The 22,808-nt window shown below is 43.6% G+C and overlaps 1 protein-coding gene across 1 annotated transcript in view; it reads right to left on the bottom strand.

Moving 5' to 3' along the window:
• LOC149452915 (natural cytotoxicity triggering receptor 3 ligand 1-like) overlaps window positions 1-22,808 on the bottom strand; it is an 88,717-nt gene that overhangs the window by 35,174 nt on the left and 30,735 nt on the right. Inside the window, exons 2-3 of the mRNA XM_089688815.1 lie at window positions 22,411-22,563; window positions 10,162-10,524 (exon numbers count right to left, since the gene is read on the bottom strand). Of these exons, the coding sequence (XP_089544941.1) occupies window positions 10,162-10,524; window positions 22,411-22,563 (516 nt within the window). The remainder of the gene's footprint in view (window positions 1-10,161; window positions 10,525-22,410; window positions 22,564-22,808) is intronic.

Below are 22,808 nucleotides of genomic sequence, written 5' to 3'. Positions count from 1 at the left end.
CTCAGTAACAATTCTGTCTGTCCCTGAGTAACAATTCTGTCTGTCCCTGAGTATGAATTCTGTGGCCCTGAGTAACAATTCTGTGTCTGTGCGAGTAACAATTCTGTGTCTGTGCGAGTAACAATTCTGTGTCTGTGCGAGTAACAATTCTGTGTCTGTGCGAGTAACAATTTTGTGTCTGTGCGAGTAACAATTCTCTGGCACTCAGTAACAATTCTGTCTGTCCCTGAGTAACAATTCTCTGGCACTCAGTAACAATTCTGTCTGTCCCTGAGTAACAATTCTCTGGCACTCAGTAACAATTCTGTCTGTCCCTGAGTAACAATTCTGTCTGTCCCTGAGTATGAATTCTGTGGCCCTGAGTAACAATTCTGTGTCTGTGCGAGTAACAATTCTGTGTCTGTGCGAGTAACAATTCTGTGTCTGTGCGAGTAACAATTCTCTGGCACTCAGTAACAATTCTGTCTGTCCCTGAGTAACAATTCTCTGGCACTCAGTAACAATTCTGTCTGTCCCTGAGTAACAATTCTCTGGCACTCAGTAACAATTCTGTCTGTCCCTGAGTAACAATTCTCTGGCACTCAGTAACAATTCTGTCTGTCCCTGAGTAACAATTCTGTCTGTCCCTGAGTATGAATTCTGTGGCCCTGAGTAACAATTCTGTGTCTGTGCGAGTAACAATTCTGTGTCTGTGCGAGTAACAATTCTGTGTCTGTGCGAGTAACAATTCTGTGTCTGTGCGAGTAACAATTTTGTGTCTGTGCGAGTAACAATTCTCTGGCACTCAGTAACAATTCTGTCTGTCCCTGAGTAACAATTCTCTGGCACTCAGTAACAATTCTGTCTGTCCCTGAGTAACAATTCTCTGGCACTCAGTAACAATTCTGTCTGTCCCTGAGTAACAATTCTGTCTGTCCCTGAGTATGAATTCTGTGGCCCTGAGTAACAATTCTGTGTCTGTGCGAGTAACAATTCTGTGTCTGTGCGAGTAACAATTCTGTGTCTGTGCGAGTAACAATTCTCTGGCACTCAGTAACAATTCTGTCTGTCCCTGAGTAACAATTCTCTGGCACTCAGTAACAATTCTGTCTGTCCCTGAGTAACAATTCTCTGGCACTCAGTAACAATTCTGTCTGTCCCTGAGTAACAATTCTGTCTGTCCCTGAGTATGAATTCTGTGGCCCTGAGTAACAATTCTGTGTCTGTGCGAGTAACAATTCTGTGTCTGTGCGAGTAACAATTCTGTGTCTGTGCGAGTAACAATTCTCTGGCACTCAGTAACAATTCTGTCTGTCCCTGAGTAACAATTCTCTGGCACTCAGTAACAATTCTGTCTGTCCCTGAGTAACAATTCTCTGGCACTCAGTAACAATTCTGTCTGTCCCTGAGTAACAATTCTCTGGCACTCAGTAACAATTCTGTCTGTCCCTGAGTAACAATTCTGTCTGTCCCTGAGTATGAATTCTGTGGCCCTGAGTAACAATTCTGTGTCTGTGCGAGTAACAATTCTGTGTCTGTGCGAGTAACAATTCTGTGTCTGTGCGAGTAACAATTTTGTGTCTGTGCGAGTAACAATTCTCTGGCACTCAGTAACAATTCTGTCTGTCCCTGAGTAACAATTCTCTGGCACTCAGTAACAATTCTGTCTGTCCCTGAGTAACAATTCTCTGGCACTCAGTAACAATTCTGTCTGTCCCTGAGTAACAATTCTGTCTGTCCCTGAGTATGAATTCTGTGGCCCTGAGTAACAATTCTCTGGCACTCAGTAACAATTCTGTCTGTCCCTGAGTAACAATTCTCTGGCACTCAGTAACAATTCTGTCTGTCCCTGAGTAACAATTCTGTCTGTCCCTGAGTATGAATTCTGTGGCCCTGAGTAACAATTCTCTGGCACTCAGTAACAATTCTGTCTGTCCCTGAGTAACAATTCTGTCTGTCCCTGAGTATGAATTCTGTGGCCCTGAGTAACAATTCTGTGTCTGTGCGAGTAACAATTCTGTGTCTGTGCGAGTAACAATTCTGTGTCTGTGCGAGTAACAATTTTGTGTCTGTGCGAGTAACAATTCTCTGGCACTCAGTAACAATTCTGTCTGTCCCTGAGTAACAATTCTCTGGCACTCAGTAACAATTCTGTCTGTCCCTGAGTAACAATTCTCTGGCACTCAGTAACAATTCTGTCTGTCCCTGAGTAACAATTCTGTCTGTCCCTGAGTATGAATTCTGTGGCCCTGAGTAACAATTCTGTGTCTGTGCGAGTAACAATTCTGTGTCTGTGCGAGTAACAATTCTCTGGCACTCAGTAACAATTCTGTCTGTCCCTGAGTAACAATTCTCTGGCACTCAGTAACAATTCTGTCTGTCCCTGAGTAACAATTCTCTGGCACTCAGTAACAATTCTGTCTGTCCCTGAGTAACAATTCTCTGGCACTCAGTAACAATTCTGTCTGTCCCTGAGTAACAATTCTGTCTGTCCCTGAGTATGAATTCTGTGGCCCTGAGTAACAATTCTGTGTCTGTGCGAGTAACAATTCTGTGTCTGTGCGAGTAACAATTCTGTGTCTGTGCGAGTAACAATTCTCTGGCACTCAGTAACAATTCTGTCTGTCCCTGAGTAACAATTCTCTGGCACTCAGTAACAATTCTGTCTGTCCCTGAGTAACAATTCTCTGGCACTCAGTAACAATTCTGTCTGTCCCTGAGTAACAATTCTCTGGCACTCAGTAACAATTCTGTCTGTCCCTGAGTAACAATTCTGTCTGTCCCTGAGTATGAATTCTGTGGCCCTGAGTAACAATTCTGTGTCTGTGCGAGTAACAATTCTGTGTCTGTGCGAGTAACAATTCTGTGTCTGTGCGAGTAACAATTCTGTGTCTGTGCGAGTAACAATTTTGTGTCTGTGCGAGTAACAATTCTCTGGCACTCAGTAACAATTCTGTCTGTCCCTGAGTAACAATTCTCTGGCACTCAGTAACAATTCTGTCTGTCCCTGAGTAACAATTCTCTGGCACTCAGTAACAATTCTGTCTGTCCCTGAGTAACAATTCTGTCTGTCCCTGAGTATGAATTCTGTGGCCCTGAGTAACAATTCTGTGTCTGTGCGAGTAACAATTCTGTGTCTGTGCGAGTAACAATTCTGTGTCTGTGCGAGTAACAATTCTCTGGCACTCAGTAACAATTCTGTCTGTCCCTGAGTAACAATTCTCTGGCACTCATTAACAATTCTGTCTGTCCCTGAGTAACAATTCTCTGGCACTCAGTAACAATTCTGTCTGTCCCTGAGTAACAATTCTGTCTGTCCCTGAGTATGAATTCTGTGGCCCTGAGTAACAATTCTGTGTCTGTGCGAGTAACAATTCTGTGTCTGTGCGAGTAACAATTCTGTGTCTGTGCGAGTAACAATTCTCTGGCACTCAGTAACAATTCTGTCTGTCCCTGAGTAACAATTCTCTGGCACTCAGTAACAATTCTGTCTGTCCCTGAGTAACAATTCTCTGGCACTCAGTAACAATTCTGTCTGTCCCTGAGTAACAATTCTCTGGCACTCAGTAACAATTCTGTCTGTCCCTGAGTAACAATTCTGTCTGTCCCTGAGTATGAATTCTGTGGCCCTGAGTAACAATTCTGTGTCTGTGCGAGTAACAATTCTGTGTCTGTGCGAGTAACAATTCTGTGTCTGTGCGAGTAACAATTTTGTGTCTGTGCGAGTAACAATTCTCTGGCACTCAGTAACAATTCTGTCTGTCCCTGAGTAACAATTCTCTGGCACTCAGTAACAATTCTGTCTGTCCCTGAGTAACAATTCTCTGGCACTCAGTAACAATTCTGTCTGTCCCTGAGTAACAATTCTGTCTGTCCCTGAGTATGAATTCTGTGGCCCTGAGTAACAATTCTGTGTCTGTGCGAGTAACAATTCTGTGTCTGTGCGAGTAACAATTCTGTGTCTGTGCGAGTAACAATTTTCTGGCACTCAGTAACAATTCTGTCTGTCCCTGAGTAACAATTCTCTGGCACTCAGTAACAATTCTGTCTGTCCCTGAGTAACAATTCTCTGGCACTCAGTAACAATTCTGTCTGTCCCTGAGTAACAATTCTGTCTGTCCCTGAGTATGAATTCTGTGGCCCTGAGTAACAATTCTCTGGCACTCAGTAACAATTCTGTCTGTCCCTGAGTAACAATTCTCTGGCACTCAGTAACAATTCTGTCTGTCCCTGAGTAACAATTCTGTCTGTCCCTGAGTATGAATTCTGTGGCCCTGAGTAACAATTCTCTGGCACTCAGTAACAATTCTGTCTGTCCCTGAGTAACAATTCTGTCTGTCCCTGAGTATGAATTCTGTGGCCCTGAGTAACAATTCTGTGTCTGTGCGAGTAACAATTCTGTGTCTGTGCGAGTAACAATTCTGTGTCTGTGCGAGTAACAATTTTGTGTCTGTGCGAGTAACAATTCTCTGGCACTCAGTAACAATTCTGTCTGTCCCTGAGTAACAATTCTCTGGCACTCAGTAACAATTCTGTCTGTCCCTGAGTAACAATTCTCTGGCACTCAGTAACAATTCTGTCTGTCCCTGAGTAACAATTCTGTCTGTCCCTGAGTATGAATTCTGTGGCCCTGAGTAACAATTCTGTGTCTGTGCGAGTAACAATTCTGTGTCTGTGCGAGTAACAATTCTGTGTCTGTGCGAGTAACAATTTTGTGTCTGTGCGAGTAACAATTCTCTGGCACTCAGTAACAATTCTGTCTGTCCCTGAGTAACAATTCTCTGGCACTCAGTAACAATTCTGTCTGTCCCTGAGTAACAATTCTCTGGCACTCAGTAACAATTCTGTCTGTCCCTGAGTAACAATTCTGTCTGTCCCTGAGTATGAATTCTGTGGCCCTGAGTAACAATTCTGTGTCTGTGCGAGTAACAATTCTGTGTCTGTGCGAGTAACAATTCTGTGTCTGTGCGAGTAACAATTCTGTGTCTGTGCGAGTAACAATTTGGTGTCTGTGCGAGTAACAATTCTCTGGCACTCAGTAACAATTCTGTCTGTCCCTGAGTAACAATTCTCTGGCACTCAGTAACAATTCTGTCTGTCCCTGAGTAACAATTCTGTCTGTCCCTGAGTATGAATTCTGTGGCCCTGAGTAACAATTCTCTGGCACTCAGTAACAATTCTGTCTGTCCCTGAGTAACAATTCTCTGGCACTCAGTAACAATTCTGTCTGTCCCTGAGTAAAAATTCTGTGGCCCTAATAACGTTTCTGTGGCCCTAAGTAACAATTCTCTGGCACTGAGTAACAATTCTGTCTGTCCCTGAGTATGAATTCTGTGGCCCTAACTAGCGTTTCTTTGTCCCTAAATAACGATTCTGTGGCCCTCATTAACAAGTCTGTGTCCCTGAGTAATGGTTCTCTGTCCCTAAGTAACTTTTCTCTGCCCCCAATTCTCGTTTCTGTGGCCCTAACTCTGTCCCTGTCCCTAGTACAGAGCGGTCTGCCTCTGTTCAATGACTGCAGGCAAATGAAGATTTCCAAAATGGCCGCTATATATACCTCGACCATTACACAGTGCTGGCTGGCTGGCTGCTGATTGGCTGATGCGATCACATGTCGTTGAGGAATGCATTATGGGGCAGCGCGCCTTGTCTGCGCGCCTTCCCCGACATCCCCGCTCCGTCGCCGCACATGTCAGCCGCCATTTTCTGAAAAATTTCGATTCGCGCGTCCGAATTAGGCTATTTTTCGGATTCGGCACGAATCGAAATTTTTCCGATATTCGACTCGAATTCCACTTCGGATACTTCGATTCGCTCATCTCTAATTATTAGTATAAAAAAAAAAATTTTAAAATCCCAGTATCTTTCCCGCCATTTGTAAACGCTATAACTTTCACGTAAACCAATTAATTTACATTATTGGGGGTTTTTTGTAGCAAAGACATGTCGCAGAATGCATTTTGGCCGAAATTTATGACAAAATTTGATTTTTAAATTTTTTTACTGGGCATGTTTTATAGCAAAAAGTCCAAAATATTGTTTTTTTTTCTCAAAATTGTCAGCCTTTTTTTTTTATAGCGCAAAAAATAAAAAATGCACAGACAATCAAATACCACCGAAAGAAAGCTCTATTTGTGTGAAAAAAACAACATAAATTTAATTTATGTACCATATTGCATGACCGCGCAATTGTCCGTTAAACTAGCACAGCGCTGTATAGCAAAAAAATGGCGTAAATTACAGTATCTCTCCCATAGTTTGTAGACGCTATAACTTCCACACAAAGCAATCAATATACACTTATTGGGATTTTTTTTACCAAAAACATGGAGCAGAATACATTTTGGCTTAAATTTATAACTAACTTTGAGTTTACTATATATTTTTTATAGCTGAAATTAAAAAATATAGTTTTTCTTCAAAATTTTTGGTCTTTTTCTGTTTATAGCATGTAAAATAAAAAGCGCACAGGTGATCAAATACCACCGAAAGAAATCTCTATTTATGTGAAAAAAAGGACGTAAATTTCGTTTGGGTACAGCATTGAATGACCGCGCAATTATCAGTTGAATTAGTGCAACGCCGAGTAGCAAAAAGAGGCGTGGTCATTAAGGGGGGTAAATCCTCTGGAGGGCAAGTGGTTAAACAGTTGTTTAGTCCTCAGCGCCCAGGACTGTTAGGTTTAAGCACCCATCAGCAGAATCTGCATCATATGGTGGAGGATTATCTAGGGGCAAGAGCAGACTTGAAGACCTTTCCAACTGAGCATCCACTGGGTTACTGGGTCTTGAGGATGGATCACTGGCCAGAACTTGCTCAATATGCCATCGAGCTACTGGCCTGTCCTGCATCCAGCGTGCTTTCAGAATGGACATTCAGTGCTGCTGGAGGTTTTGTAATGGATAAAAGAGTGCGTCTGTCCACAGACTCCATTGAACAGCTGACAGTTATCAAAATGAATCAGTCCTGGATCAACAGCAACTATCTTGGCCCTGATGCTGATGTAACTGATTACATTTGTTAGGGATCTGGGATCCCTTGAAGACTGCCTATGCTGCCTATCCTATTCCTGAATCCTGATTTTTCTAGATTCCAACAATTTCTTTGGATTAGAGCACCACCAACACCCAAAGCCCAATTTTTTGGCACTTGTTTCACAGGTGCATGTCATTTCAAAATTTTTTTACCATTTTTCTGCAATTGTTAACAATTTTTAACTGCAGGGCTCATGCCTGTGCCCAGCAAGAGTAACTGTGAGGGGTTACATTTTTCAAGCACCACCAACACCCAAGGCCCAGTTTTTCTGCACCTGTATGACAAGTGCATATAATTAGAATTTTTAGAGCCGGGTCCAATCCTGCACTCGTCATGAATAGAAGGGTTACGGTGTGAGTCCTGCTGCAGCAGGTTCTATACATTGTACGGATGTGCAACTTCTCAGGTAGTTTAAGGGGACCCCCAGGCATGATATTTAAAGGAATTTTTCTAATTTGTTTTTTTACTTTACCCACTTGCCTACCAGGCACTTTCGCGTTCTGGGAGGACGTCCATGGACGCCCTTCCAGAACTGGACAACAGCACTGTAGCTGTCTTTCGGCTATAGCGTGGTTGGCAAGTGGTTAAGCACTGAAAAATGACTGCCCCTTACCCCATACCACTTTTATGGCCAAAACCTTGCATGTAAGCCTGGACACTTTTGAATTTGCAAGTTCGAGCCCCATAGACTTGGATTAGGTTCGACGTTCACGGCAAATTTTTGGTCTGTTCAAATGTTCTACCGCAAACTGAACGGCTTTCTTGAATTCAGCTTCATCATGCATACTGATGAGGCTGCACCGATAGGCAGTACTGATGGGCACTGATAGGCTGCACTGATGAGGCAGCACTGGTGGGCATTGATGAGGAGGCACTGATAATGCTGTGGGGGACGAGCGAGCGCCCCCCCTCAAGAACCATACCAGGCCATATGCCCTCAACATGGGGGGGGTGCTTGATGGGGACAAGAGCCTCTTTCCACAACCGTGGCTGGTGGTTGTGGGGGTCTGCGGGCGAGGGGCTTATCAGAATCTGGAAGCCCCCTTTAACAAGGGGGACCCCAGATCCCGGCCCCCCCACCATGTGAATGAGTAAGTGGTAGATGGTACTGCTACCCATTCACAAAAAAAAAGTGTAGTGTAAAAAAAAACAGGGGACAGACTTTGACAAGTCCTTTATTAAAAACAAAAATAAAAAAAATTAATGTAGATCCAACGTCAATCACGATGTCCGCCGCCGCCACCACCACCCGAAAAAGAAAGAAAAAAAAACTTGCGACACTGGCTCCCACCATCTGACAGCTGTGCCCGATATGACAGTTTTTATATACTGTCATGACGTCACAAGGGGGCGGGGTAAATGTCATCACACGCTGTGATTGGTCAAAGCATTGCACCTGACCTGCGGTCACAATGAACCAAAACCTGCAACAAGGTGCATTGCCTTGACCAATCACAATGCATTGTCAAGGCGCAGTGCATTGTGGGTGTGCGGGGTGAGTGAATAGCCCGCTGAGCACCCATACTGGTCATGTGTTCACCAAACACACAAACGGCTCCAACATGAAGCCCATCCCTATTGCTAAGCACTACGAGATTTTATCTGCTCTCTGCATGATGTCTCTTTCACACAAGTGATTTACTGAATATATGATTTGGGTTCATTGTGGATATTGGTATGTAACCACTTCTGGTTGATGTAAGCCGGACCTTTCCTTTATTTCTATCCTATAAAGCAGCCCAAGTAGGAATCATCATCTCATTTCACTTTTATACCTTACTGTATTTATTGCAATATGTTGCCATTTCATTTTTGAATTTGAATTCGATTTTATTTTTGAATTTGAATTTTATCAATGTTGTCATCTATTTCAGATTCATTGAAATTTGTTGCTGTTTGTGTTGTTCCAGTTTTGGGGTTGTATTCGATATGTGCAAAGAGAGATCACACAAATACTGATAACATTAAAAGTAATGACAGATATAGATAAAGGAGATATAATAATACTTAAAGCGGAGCTCCACCCAAAAGGGGAAGTTCGACTTTAAAGACTGGTCCCCTGCTCCCCATTAAGGATTGGCACCTTTGGGGATTGGAATGGGGGAGCGGGTATTGCCAGGTACCCACTCCCACGTCTGCTGCGATTGCCTAGGCTATTTGAAGTGGAAGTTGTCCTCCCCTATCCATCCCCATAGTCTTCTGGGACACGTGACAGTTCCTAGAACTGTAGTATAGTGAATGCGGGGTCCAGGGAGAGCAGACACAGTGAATATACGGGGTCCAGGGAGAGCGGATATAGTGAATGCGGGGTCCGGGGAGAGCGGATATAGTGAATGCGGGGTCCGGGGAGAGCGGATATAGTGAATGCGGGGTCCGGGGAGAGGGGATATAGTGAATGCGGGGTCCGAGGAGAGCAGATATAGTGACTGCGGGGTCCGGGGAGAGCGAATATAGTGAATGCGGGGTCCGGGGAGAGCGGATATAGTGAATACAGGGTCCGGGGAGAGCGGATATAGTGAATGCGGGGTCCGGGGAGAGCGGATATAATTTTGATTCGAGACAAAACAAATCGCATGTGCCTAGAGTAGATGTGGAGCCTGTACATGGTCATAGGATGGCTGTTACTTTTGAGGTCTTGGCTGGATTATATGGCTGCTCGGGTTGCAGTCTGGACTCTTCATCCCCACATACTATATAGTAGTGAGGGAGTCCAGATTTTTTTTACAATTTTACACCTGGTGAAGACAGCTCGTTGTGAATGACCCATGCACTGTTGGGTTGATTTACTAAAGGCAAATAGACTGTGCACTTTGCAAGAGCAGTTGTCTAGAGCTTAATAAATGAGCAAAAGCTCTGCTGACTTCCATCGTCCAATCATGTGCAAGCAATAGTGCATTTTTTTCAATTTTCCTTGCACATGATTGGGTATTTGCAAAGTGAATCTTTATCTCATTTACAAAGCTCTGGAGTAACTGCACTTGTAGTGTGCAACTACACCTTGTATGGTGCACAGCCTATTTGCCTTTAATAAGTCAACCCCAATGTGTGAGTATAATTATTTTTATTCCTTTCATTATCAATAAATGCATTATCAGCACTGTCTAGTGCACCTAATTTTTCTCTTTTCTTGCGGATCTCACTGTGTACCTGATACTTGCAGAGTAGATGTCGCAGAGCTGGAATCTGGAGTGAAGATAACAAAGCAGCGATAGTCCCCTTCATCTGTGATCTGAATGTTGGGTATGGAAAGACTGGCATTGCCTTGTTGGAGGTCTTTGTCATTCATGTGAGATCCAATCCTCAATGGTGTATGGTGGTAACTACTAAATACATAAACCTCACGTTCAGTTCCATTTTGTAATCTGAGAGTCCAGACAACTGATAGTTTCTCTAGATTCAGCGGTATTGGGACACCAGACAGCAGACAAGGGATGGTGACATCTTCTCCTCTAAGGGCTTCAGTAGGACCATCTTTCCCAGTAACTCTCAGCCCCCGAACCTGAAAATCACCTAAAAAGTAGAGCAATAGAGAGTGATGACAATTGTACAGGATCACTTGTGACAGAGGAAACTAAACTGCTAACGTAATCCAGAATAACACTGCAACAGTACCAAAACCACTTATGGACCCCCCGCCTGCAATGTACTGTGGACAGGCGGGCTGTGCAAGCAAAGCGACATACTGGTCTGTCACTGCCTGCTTTTGGGTTTAGCGGACACGCATGCGCTCCCCCACCACCAACACCTGCTGTGATTGTACACAGCGGGAGTCTGTTAGCAAGTCCGACTGGTTCCACAACACGATTCAGGACTGGGACCTGCTGATCAGCTGTGTCCAATCACAGCCCAGAGCTCTGTGTTGAACAATCTGTACACAGAGAATGATCTGTGGTTCTTATTCCTGCAAAGCAGGGATGAGAAACAAAGAGATCTGTTAGTAAAAGCAGCACATAATACACACATTACACATTGTTGGGTACATATTTATTCCCTTGATCACCCCTAAATGTTAACCCCTTCCCAATTTTGGTCTTTTTTGTATCGCAAAAAATAAAAAACCCCAGTAGTGATCAGATACCACCAAAAGAAATTGCTATATGTGTGAAACAATTATATAAATTTAATTTGGTTACAGTGTTGCATGACTGTGAAATTACCAGTTAGAATAGCGTAGTGGCGAATAGCAAGAAATGCCCTGGACATGAAGGGGGTAAAACCTTCCAGAGATCAAGTGGTTAAACCGGGATCCAGCAAGGTGCTTTGACAATGGAATCAGTAATGGTAACCCTCCAGTCAGAGGCATCCCTGGGGTTGGTGTCACCCGGTACGGTACCATGTGGTGTCACCCCTCCTGAGAGGAAGGAGCGGTGCCGGTGTAGCAGTAAAATTAGTATCCCATGAAGACATGTATCCCCTGAAGCAACTGCACATGTGTTGGTTTCAGGCCGAAGAAGCCGATCTCCGACTTTAGCACAGAGCTGCCACAGTTACCCTCTTACAGGCTGCAAACCGCTGAAGCTGATCCTTATGGGTTGCAAGATCAGTTAACCCCGCATAGGTTGAACAGCTTCAGCATTTTGTAGCCTGTAAGGGGTTAACTGTGGCAGCTCTGTGCTAAAGTCAGAGATCGGTGACCGGCTTCTTCGGCCTGAAACCAGCACATGCGCAGTTGCTTCAGGGGATACATATCTTCATGGGATTCTAATTTTACTGCTACACCGGTGGCAGCTGTCACTACTGGCATCCTGCACCCCCTGTGATGGTGTCGCCCGGTGCGGCCTGCACCCCCTAGGGATGCCACTGCCTCCAGTATGCTTCAACCTGAGGTTCTACACTCCTATAACCCCTCTGAATCCAAGATGTGGTGCAGATGCAGACAATCAGTTGGCGTTCTCTTGCATATATTCTGGCTATGCCCCATGATTCAGCCTGAGGGAAGGTAGAAGATTTACTGTGTCAAGTCTAAGGAGGGTTACTTCATTTGGACCGTGTCCTCAACCTTCTTGGCTTCCTTTTCACAGATATACCCAAAACCTCTAAAAAATTGACCACCCATATTCTAACAGCAGGTACGAGATCAATCCCTCTCCACTGGAGGAAACTGTTCTCCTGTCTCAGACAGACCTACTGGATACAGTTATAGAAATTAGGAGGATAGAACATCTGATGGATAACATTTGGGATAGACTGGAGACATCCTCTCAGATATGGGCACTGTGGGATCAGCCATCTTTTAGAGCTTTCTTTTGGTGGTATTTAATCACCACTGGGGTTTGTTTTTATTTTCTGCTATATAAACAAAACAATACTCAAAATTTTGAAAACAAAAATCCATTATTCCTAATTTATGTTATAAAATTTTGCAAGCAAAACATCTTTCCTCTTAAATTTAAACCAAAATGTATTCTGTTACAGCTCTTTGGTAAAGATACCCCAAATCAGTGTTTATTATTTAGTCTGTAGCAAAGTTACAGAATCTACAAACTATTAGATATACAATATATTTGAAAATTGATCTATCCTGCTTTACTGACGTCGGGTTTCAAATCTTGAGGCCCTAAAATGTCAGGACAGTACAAATACCCCCCAAATGTCAGGACAGTACAAATCCCCCCCAAATGTCAGGACAGTACAAATCCCCCCCAAATGTCAGGACAGTACAAATCCCCCCCAAATGGCAGGACAGTACAAATACCCCCAAATGACAGTACAAATCCTCCCCCAAATGTCAGGACAGTACAAATCCCCCCCAAATGGCAGGACAGTACAAATACCCCCAAATGACAGTACAAATACCCCCAAATGTCAGGACAGTACAAATACCCCCAAATGTCAGGACAGTACAAATACCCCCAAATGACAGGACAGTACAAATACCCCCAAATGACAGGACAGTACAAATACCCCCAAATGACAGGATAGTACAAATACCCCCAAATGTCAGTACAGTACAAATAACCCCAAATGTCAGGACAGTACAATACCCCCAAATGTCAGGACGGTACAAATACCCCCAAATGACAGTACAGTACAAATACCCCCAAATGACAGGACAGTACAAATACCCCCAAATGACAGGATAGTACAAATACCCCCAAATGTCAGGAGAGTACAAATAACCCCAAATGTCAGGAGAGTACAAATACCCTCAAATGTCAGGACAGGACAAATACCCCCAAATGACAGTACAGTACAAATACCCCCAAATGACAGGACAGTACAAATACCCCCAAATGACAGGATAGTACAAATACCCCCAAATGTCAGGAGAGTACAAATAACCCCAAAATGTCAGGAGAGTACAAATACCCTCAAATGTCAGGACAGGACAAATACCCCCCCAAATGACCCCTTTTTGGAAACTAGACAGTCTTAGGTATTTAATCATGTGATTGCTATGATTGGCCATAACGCTCACATGATATCCCGGCTCACAGCAGCTGGGTATTGAGCTCTGTGATCCGCTGCGTCCATCAGATGGCAGATGAGTTCCTACTTACCATTCACAGGGAAAATCCTGACATCCTGGGTCACATTACGTGGAATTACAAGAGTTTCATTGACCTTCCAAGATCTAGGGTTCATATCAGACACATAATCTGCTTTCCATCGGTGGTGGGTTGGAATGCACAGATGTATTTTTGAATACGAGTGGTGGTGACGCAAGATTAAAATGACTTCCATTATGACTGACACTGATTATACATGTTACTTGTTATAAAAAAATAACAGGCTTTATGTATTGTTGATATGAGGTATAATCACTTGGGAGCACTTCCTATTTTTGGGGAGGGGTCCATGCTGTACGTAAAAAACATCTTATTAAAAAGACAACTTTGAAGTAGGTCGTTTTTGCCAAAAAAAACATTGTTTTGTGTAGCAGCAATAATTGATGTGTTGGAAGCAGTAGAGGCAATACAGCCAAAAACTAAAAGTATACACTTTAAAACAAGAAAGCTATTAACATCATATACACTGCCAAACCGGGGCAAAGAAAGTCACAGCACATAGCTTGTTGGGATCTTCTAGTCAGTAGCACACTGTATTGTGTACAAATCATAATCCTCAAACCCACATTGCAGAGATGACGCAGTTAAAAAAAATTAGGCAAGATCAAGAAAAAACCAATGCCATGTTTCAGAGGCAAAAGCAAAAGTTTTAAAACACGGCTGGAGAGCATGCAAACAATTGGAATGGGGCCCAAGGCAGCGATGTAAGAGATAGAAATTATTTTTTTTCCTCTAGAAAAAACCGATCAGTGTAAAATATTACAAAGTATCCTTAAATATTGGCCATTAAGCAAGCATCTCTACTTGGACATTACGTCAGTAGAATAGACGAGGCATATTTTATTTAGATAAAACTAATTTCAGCTTAAAAAATGAAAGGAAGACTTTAAAAACCCATCAGATACTGATATGGACGGGGTAATGTGTTAGAACGTAAGGATGCCCCATCATTTGACAGAAATTAAATTTATCAACCTACAAAGGAATGAATTCAAAGACACCCCGAAAATCAAAGTGAAAAAATAATGCAGCAGGCTAGTCCATTTCATTGCAGCAACTCAAAATGGTCCTCAGTAGTCTGTGTGGCCCCCACGTGCTTGTATGCATGCCTGATAATGTCGGGGGAGGCTCCTAATGAGATGACGGATGGTGTCCTGGGGGGGGTTTCCTCCCAGATCTGGACCAGGGCCTCACTGGGCTCCTGGACAGTCTGAGGTGCAACCTGGCGGTGTCGGATGGACCAAAACATGACATCCCAGAGGTGTTCTATTGGATTTAGGTCAGGTGAGAGTGGGGGCCATTCAATGGTATTAATTCCTTCATCCTCCAGGAACTGCCTGCATACTCTCTCCACAGGAGGCTGGGCAGGAGGAACCCAGGACCCACTGCACCAGCGTAGGGTCTGACAAGGGGTCCAAGGATTTGACCCCGATACCTAATGGCAGTCAGGGTGCCATTGTCTAGCCTGTAGATATGCCTCCCCAGACCATCACTGACCCACCACCAAAACAGTCATGCTGAACGGTGTTACAGGCAGCAGAATGTTCTCCATGGCTTCTCCAGACCCTTTCACGTCTGTCACATGTGCTCAGGGTTAACCTGCTCTCATCTGTGAAAAGCACAGGGCACCAGTGGTGGACCTGCCAATTCTGGTGTTCAATGGCAAATGCCAATTGAGTTCTATGGTGCCGAACAGTGAGCACAGGGCCCACTTGAGGACGTCGGGCCCTCAGACCACCATCATGAAGTCTGTTTCTGATTGTTTGGTCAGAGACATTCACACCAGTGGCCTGCTGGAGGCAATTTTGTAGGGCTCTGGCAGTGCTCATCCTGTTCCTCCTTGCACAAAGGAGCAGATACCGGTCCTGCTGATGGGTTAAGGACCTTCTGCGGCCCTGTTCTGCTTTTCTAGAGTAACTGCCTGTCTCCTTGAATCTCCTCCATGATCTTGAGACTGTGCTGGGAGAGACCGCAAACCTTCTGGCAATGGTACGTATTGATGTGCCATCCTGGAGGAGTTGGACTGCCTGTGCAACCTCTGTAGGGTCCAGATATGGCCTCATACTACTAGTAGTGACACTGACCCAAGCCAAATGCAAAACTAGTGAAAAACAGAAAAGATGAGGAGGGAAAAAAATGTCAGTGGCCTCCACCTGTAAAGCCATTCCTGTTTTGGGGGGTCGACTCATTGTTGTCCATTTAGTGTACCTGTTGCTAATTTAATTAACACCAAAGCAGCTGAAAGTGATTAACACCCCCCTCTGCGACTTCCCTGACCAGATCAATATCCTAGAAGTTTCATTGACTTGATGCTATACTTGGATTAAAAAGTCTTCCTTTCATTTTTTGAGGAGTGTATATCATGAATCCCCTGAGCACAAAGCAGAGATGAGCGCCTTGGTGAAACCATGGGGAGCAGTGGAGAAGCAAAAGGGGAGGGTGAAAAATTGGAAAAGGTTCTGGAAAACACAGATACCGCTGATGAGGTGGAAAGTTTGTAATCTGGAAGAAAGTCACCTGGATGTCTATTGAGGTCATAAAATCCCCCCCGAAGGAGGGAGGCAATCACCAACCTGGCAGCTTCCAATTTGGAACTTTGTACCTGTAGTGTTCAGGTTGAGGAGTCAGACACCTCCATTAGCGATCTGCTTCAGGGGGGTCAATGTTTCCCAAAGACACACTAAATACAGGCTGTAAGTGCTTTGCGTTTGCCTGAACTGGATCACATGATACCATAGTGATGTGCGGTCTGGTTTGCACAGCGTTTTTAACCACTTCAGCTCCGGAAGATTTTACCCCCTTCATGACCAGGCCATTTTTTGCTATACCACACTGTGCTACTTTAACTGGTAATTACTCGGTCATGCAACACTGTACCCAAACAAAATTTATATTATCATCACACAAATATAGATTTATCTTGGTGATATTCAATCACTTCTGGGTTTTTTTTTTATTTTTGTGATATAAACGGAAAATTAAAAAAAAAACATGATTTTTGTTACTTCTATAAAATTTTTTTAAAAAAATCTAATTTCTTCATAAATTTTGGTTAAAATGTATTCTTCTACATGCCTTTGGTAAAAAATACAAAAATCCCAATAAGTGTATATTAGTTGGTTTGTGTGAAAGGTACCCCGTCTATAGACTATAGTGGAATGTTTATTTATAATTTTTATTTATATACTACTAATGGCGATGATCTGCGATGATATTGTTTATATAATAAAAAATAAAAAGTGGTGATCAAAAGAATTCTTTATTTGTCTGAAAAAAAATTACAATTTCTGCTCCCTTATTTTATTTCTTCTCTTCTCAATCTCTTTTTCCTGGTAACCTTTTTGTATAAATCTTTCTGCTATAATTTGACTTTGTATTTCATAATCTTGAGATGTACTACAATTTTTCTTATTACGCATAAATTGTCCCCTTGGGATGTTTGTGAGCCATGGTTTGACATGGCAACTATTATTATTATTATACAGTATTTATATAGCGCCAAAGGATTTGCTCAGCTCTGTACAGTAGCAAGGGGGACATAACATGAGACAAGACAGTAACAATACAATACACGAGGGGTTCGAGGGCCCTGCTCTTTCGAGCTTACAGTCTAGGAGGGAGGGGAAGGTGGCACAGGAGGAGATGGCTGTGGGGGGTGGATTGGTGGGAGGAGTGAAGGAGGTTAGCTGTTAGGTGAGGTCGGGTGTTAGGTGAGGTTGGAGTAGGCTTCCCTGAAGAGGAGGGTTTTCAGGGTGCGCCTGAAGGTGAGGAGGGTAGGTGACAGTCTGATGGATTGGGGTAGGGATGTAGGCATTTCTATCAGTACTTTTTAAAATCTGTTTTAGTGTAGATTACATTCTCATCTCTAATCATTTCTAAGTCCAGAAAATGTATGTTGTAAGGATTAATCTCCCAACTTAATTTAATATTTTTATCATTATTATTCAGGTTGACCAGGAATTCATGTAAGGAGTTTTGTTCTCCCTGCCACACTATGATAAGATCATCAATAAATCTGTACAGGGTTACATCTTTCTTTACATTTTCAAAAATAGTTTCCTCTTCCCATTCAGCCATATATACGTTTGCAATGCTGGGAACAAACTCAGCTCCCATAGCCGCTCCCGCTGTTTGTAGACAATATACTCCCTGGTACCAAAAATAATTATGTTTAAGACAAAATGTTAGACATTTTATGATAAACTCGTGTTAATGTGGAGTATTTTTTAGTGCCTATTTAGCTGCCTTAATTGCCCCTTCATATTATATTCGTGTTTAGTACTGATACATCATCTGTACTAAGGACAGTTTGTTGTGTTACCTCTATATTCTGAATTAATTGTATGATGTGTTTGGTATCCTTCGTATACGCTGGTGTCTGCGCTTCTAGTGGTTGTAAGAAACAATCCACATACTCCCCCATTCTAGCTGATAGAGAATCTATCAATTAATAACTGGCCTTCTGGGGGGTTGTCTGCTATGTTTATGAATTTTTGGAACTGGTAGTTTACATAAAGATAGAATTAGATTTTTTCTTCTTCCTTTTAATTAAGTATGCCCTTCCTACGTCCATATTTCACTATTTTTTTCCAGTTCTTTTTTTATATTGTTTAGCAGGATTTTCTTAGAAGATAGCGTTCTGTATTACTATTACTCAACATATTACTCAATTTCCTGTTCGTAATATTCTTTAGACAATATAACTATTCCTCCCCCTTTATCCGCAGGGCGGATGACTGTCTTTCCTTTTTCCTAATGTCTCAACGCCCCTCCTGATTTCTATAGTTTCTATAGGTTTTTTTATGGGTAATCTATCTAAATCCGCTATAACTAATTTATTGAGCATATCTATGTATCTGTTGTCTGTAGCCACTGGGTTGAAAGTAGACTTGTTACTAAGATGTGTATGATATTCTCCCTTTCTTACATCATTTGGAATAGGGCTGGGTTGTGGATATTGAGTGTAATATTTTTTAATGTTAAGATTCCTCACTAATTTTTGAATACCAACATAGGATTCAAACTTATTGAGGCTTTTGGTCGGAGCAAATTTTAATCCCTTATCTAGGACCTGTATCTCTTCCTCTGTGAGTGCTACCCCACTAAGGTGGAAAATACCTTCACCTGTTATTCCCTTCTTCTTTTTCTCTTGTGTTCTTTTTCCTCCCCTACACCCTCTGTAATAAATCAGCAAGGTACACATTTCTAAAGAGAGCTACTTTAGGCATGAGATATCAGCTGTAAAGGAAATCACTGGAAGTTCTCTTTGTCGCTGTCGTGCAGCCAATTGTTTATTTAAACAAAACTCAGGCAGGGCAACGCCTTCCAGCACCTTCACATGCAGCACAGACCACAGCTATTACAAGGTAACCTGAACTTCTTTCTATATGGTCACAGCCTGAGGAAAAATCTATATATTATTATTTATTTCAGGTACCTATATAGCGCCATCAATTTACACAATGCTTTACATATATATTGTACATTCACATCAGTCCCTAACCCTCAAGGGTCACTCTCAGGAGCTCAGTGACTCCAAGCGTGGTCCCGTGATAGGTGGCCACCTGGGCAATAAGTCCATCCGTGACATTTCCTGGCTACTAAATATTCCACGCTCAACTGTTAGTGGGATTATAACAAAATGGAAGCAACTGGGAACAACAGCCACTCAGCCACCAAGTGGTAGGCCACGTCACATGACAGGGCGGGGTCAGCGCATGCTGAGGCGCACAGTGTGCAGAAGTCGCCAACTGTCTGCAGAGTCAATAGCTAAAGACCTCCAAACTTGGTGTGGCCTTCAGATGAGCCCAACAACAGTGCGTAGAGAGCTTCATGGAATGGGTTTCCATGGCCGAGCAGCTGCATCCAAGCCTTCCATCACCAAGTGCAATGCAAAGCGCCGGATGCCGTGGTGTAAAGCACGCCGCCTGTCAGGAATGGACTCAGTACTGGTGGTGGGACTCACCTGCCATGTGGGCTGCAGTACCAGGGCTGACCAGCGGGTGCTCTCAGCAGCCAAAAGCTCACTCCTGCAGTCAGCCAACACCTGAAGCTGATTGCAGGAGGTGTATTTAAGGAATGACCAGGCCTGTGATCAGGGTCTTGGTGTATGTTTCCCATGAGCCCCTGTACCTAGTATCCTGTGTTCCTGCCTCGTTGCTGACCCTGCTTTGATCCTGACCTCTGCTGACTGTCTCCTGTTGAACCCCTGGCTTGCCTGACCATCCTTCTGCCTGATCCTCGGTACCGCGCTGCCCGCTACCTGCTTAACCTGGCTTGTGACCCCGACCATTCTCTGCTTGCTCCTCCTGTACCACGCTGCCCACACGATACCGACCCAGCCTGTCTGACTACGCTTACTTCACCCGACGATCCATCCATCCCGCACGGATCACCTTTAGTAAGTCTGCCTGCCTCTTCCCATCAGACTCCGTTCCTGCACTCCCATGCCAGTACTCTCTACCACAGCCGGATGCACTCGGGTCACGACCTGGTTCCAGTCTGCACCAAGTCCATCCCCACCATCAGGGGCCCTGGTGAATAGCAGGCTGGGACTTAGACCCCGCGCCCTGAGGAAATCTGTGCTGTGGGCTGCTAGAGACACTGCCAGGTGGCACCTGACAGTACCTTACGGCCTGCCTGACCATTCCACCTCTCCAGCCTGACTACGCCTGTGTTCCTGAAGCCTGCTACTTCCCTGTGTCAGTCCACACATTTCTGGTCATACCCGGATCCCTAACACCGCCACTGGACTCTAGAGCAGAGGAGACGTGTTCTCTTGAATGACCAATCACACTTCCCTGTCTGGCAATCCAATGAACGTGTCTAGGTTTGGCGGTGGCCAGAAGAACGGTACTTGCCTGACTGCATTGTGCTTAGTGTAAAGTTTGGTGGAGGGGGGATTATGGTGTGGGGTTGTTTTTCAGGGGTTGGGCTTGGCCCCCTAGTTCCAGTGAAGAGAAATCTTAAGACGACAGTTTGGACAATTTCATGCTCCCATCTTTGTCGGAAGAGTTTGGGGATGGCCTCTTCCTGTTCCAACATGACTGTCCACCAGTGCACCAAGGAAGCTCCATAAAGACATGGAGGAGCCAGTTTGGGGTGGAGGAACTTGACTGTCCTGCACAGAGTCCTGACCTCAACCCCATAGAACACCTTTGGGATGAATTAGAGCGGAGATTGCGAGCCAGGCCTCCTCCCCCGACATCAGTTCCTGACCTGACAAATGTGCTTCTGGAAGAATGGTCCAACCTTCCCATAGACACCCTCCTAAACCTTGTGGACGGCTTTCCCTGAAGAGTTGAAGGTGTTATAGCTGCAAAGGGCGGGGCCAATTCAATATTGAACCCTACGGACTAAGACTGGAGGGCCATTAAAGTTCATGTACGTGGAAAGCCAGGTGTCCCAATACTTTTGGCAATATAGTGTGTGTGTATATATATATATATATATATATATATATATATATATATATAGTATTATGTGCCTTATTGGGGTGCCAATAAACTCCAAGTGTGTCAGTTCTGTCTCTGCATGTAATGTGGGATGGGATACCCTTCCATTGTGTTACTAGATGGGACTCTATACTTCTAATCCCGTAAAGACTCTTAAAGTGCAACCTCCCTCTCTCAGTCAACTATGAACTATTTCTGCTGCTGGCATTAATAAATAGATAAGAAAGTATATTAAATTTATTTGTTTGAACTTTTTTTTTGCATTCCTTCATTTAATTCCTGTTTTCCATGCCTAGGCAAATGATGCCATACATCCCAAAAGTCTTCAGGAGGGGAGGGAGAGTTCTCAGCTCAGCCAATGCCTGAGCTAAGGACAGATGGATTCCAGGAAGTAACTGCTACATCAATCATCTGCCTTTACTCAAGATGGCCACTGCCAGAAATGCCTCAAAATTATTTATTTGCAAAATAAATCCTGGAGGCATGGATGGATGGATGGATGGGGGGAGTTTGTTTTGAGTTTTAAAAATGAATTATATAGCCTTTTTGGTTTGTGGTTCTCAGATGCAGTGCGTTTCCCCTTTAATTTCTCCACACTCAATGGGGAATAAACACCACCAAAAGAAAGCTCTATCTTTCTCTAAAAACAGATATGAAATTAATGTGTGAACAGTGTTGTATGACTGAGTAATTGTCATTCAAAATATGACAGTTTAGCATTCCGGTCATCAAGTGGTTAAAGCCTCCGGCCTCCAACTCCGGTAGGGTGGCCACCTCATCCCTTTAAAGCTGAACACACATTAATTACACAGGTTCTGGGACTGATTAAGGTGGTAATTAAACTCACTCAGTGCCTTATCTGTATTAAATTAGACTCAGAATCTGTGTCATTAATATGTGTTTGGGTTTAAAGTGATGAGGTTCTCCCTTGCAGTGGGACGGCACCCGCACTGCAAGAGTTAACGGTTCCTTTTAGTCTAGAGGACGTATAAAGCATTTCCCGATTCTCCAGCAAACAGCCCTCCCCTTGGCTCCAACTGTGGACTGGCTCTCGGTTTCCTAACATCCAGCTAGGGTTGGGGTCTCTGCATTAGTCTTGATGACTACAGAGGGCCTCAGACCACCAGGCCATGGGGGAGCAGAGGCTGCAGAGACCAGTATAGCAGTGCAGAGGAATCTAGGGGTAGTGGACGATCAAAACTGTTCCCCCTCCCCCCATCCCCCTAGACATAAACTAGCTGGTAGCAGGTGCAGGGAGGATTTTTACTTTTCCTGGAGTTCTGCTTTAACTTTTTATGTATGGATTGCTGGTCATAGAGGGAAGGGCCGTGAGAATCCCTCCTAGGAGGACACAGGCCAGGGAACCTCCATTGTCCGGCTCTGTAATGTATCCTCAGCTACAATGACATTATACACAGAAGAGTGACACTGACCTGATCCCAGGAGGAGAAGAAAGCAGATCACATGTGCAATTTTCAGTCCGCTCCTCATTGCTCCATCCATCCCAGATCCACTCCAAGAGAACTGTGAAAGACGTCCGAGTTCTGGGAAATGACCAAGATGTTCTGAACCTTGTTCCACTTTCACTTTTTAGAAATCGAAAATTCCAATTACAGGATTCCAGATTAATTTCCGTCTCCAAACCACACATACACCACAAATAAGAGCACAGAGACAACCAAAATCTAAAATCCAAAAACGATAAGTCACATCCCTAAATCTATTGTAGTATCAAAAAGAACAATCAGATGGGACTTTTGAGGCACAACATATTTTATAAAACACATTTGTATATCATCCTTATATAAAGAGAGAAGGTATTGAACATTAA

This window comes from Staurois parvus, unplaced genomic scaffold, assembly GCF_062004578.1.
Source record: "Staurois parvus isolate SC_StPar_1 unplaced genomic scaffold, SC_StPar_1.0 ptg000455l, whole genome shotgun sequence".
Classification (NCBI taxonomy): Eukaryota; Metazoa; Chordata; class Amphibia; order Anura; family Ranidae; genus Staurois; species Staurois parvus.
The sequence above is the reverse complement of the archived record's forward strand: the minus strand, read 5'-3'. Positions and strand labels throughout refer to the sequence as shown.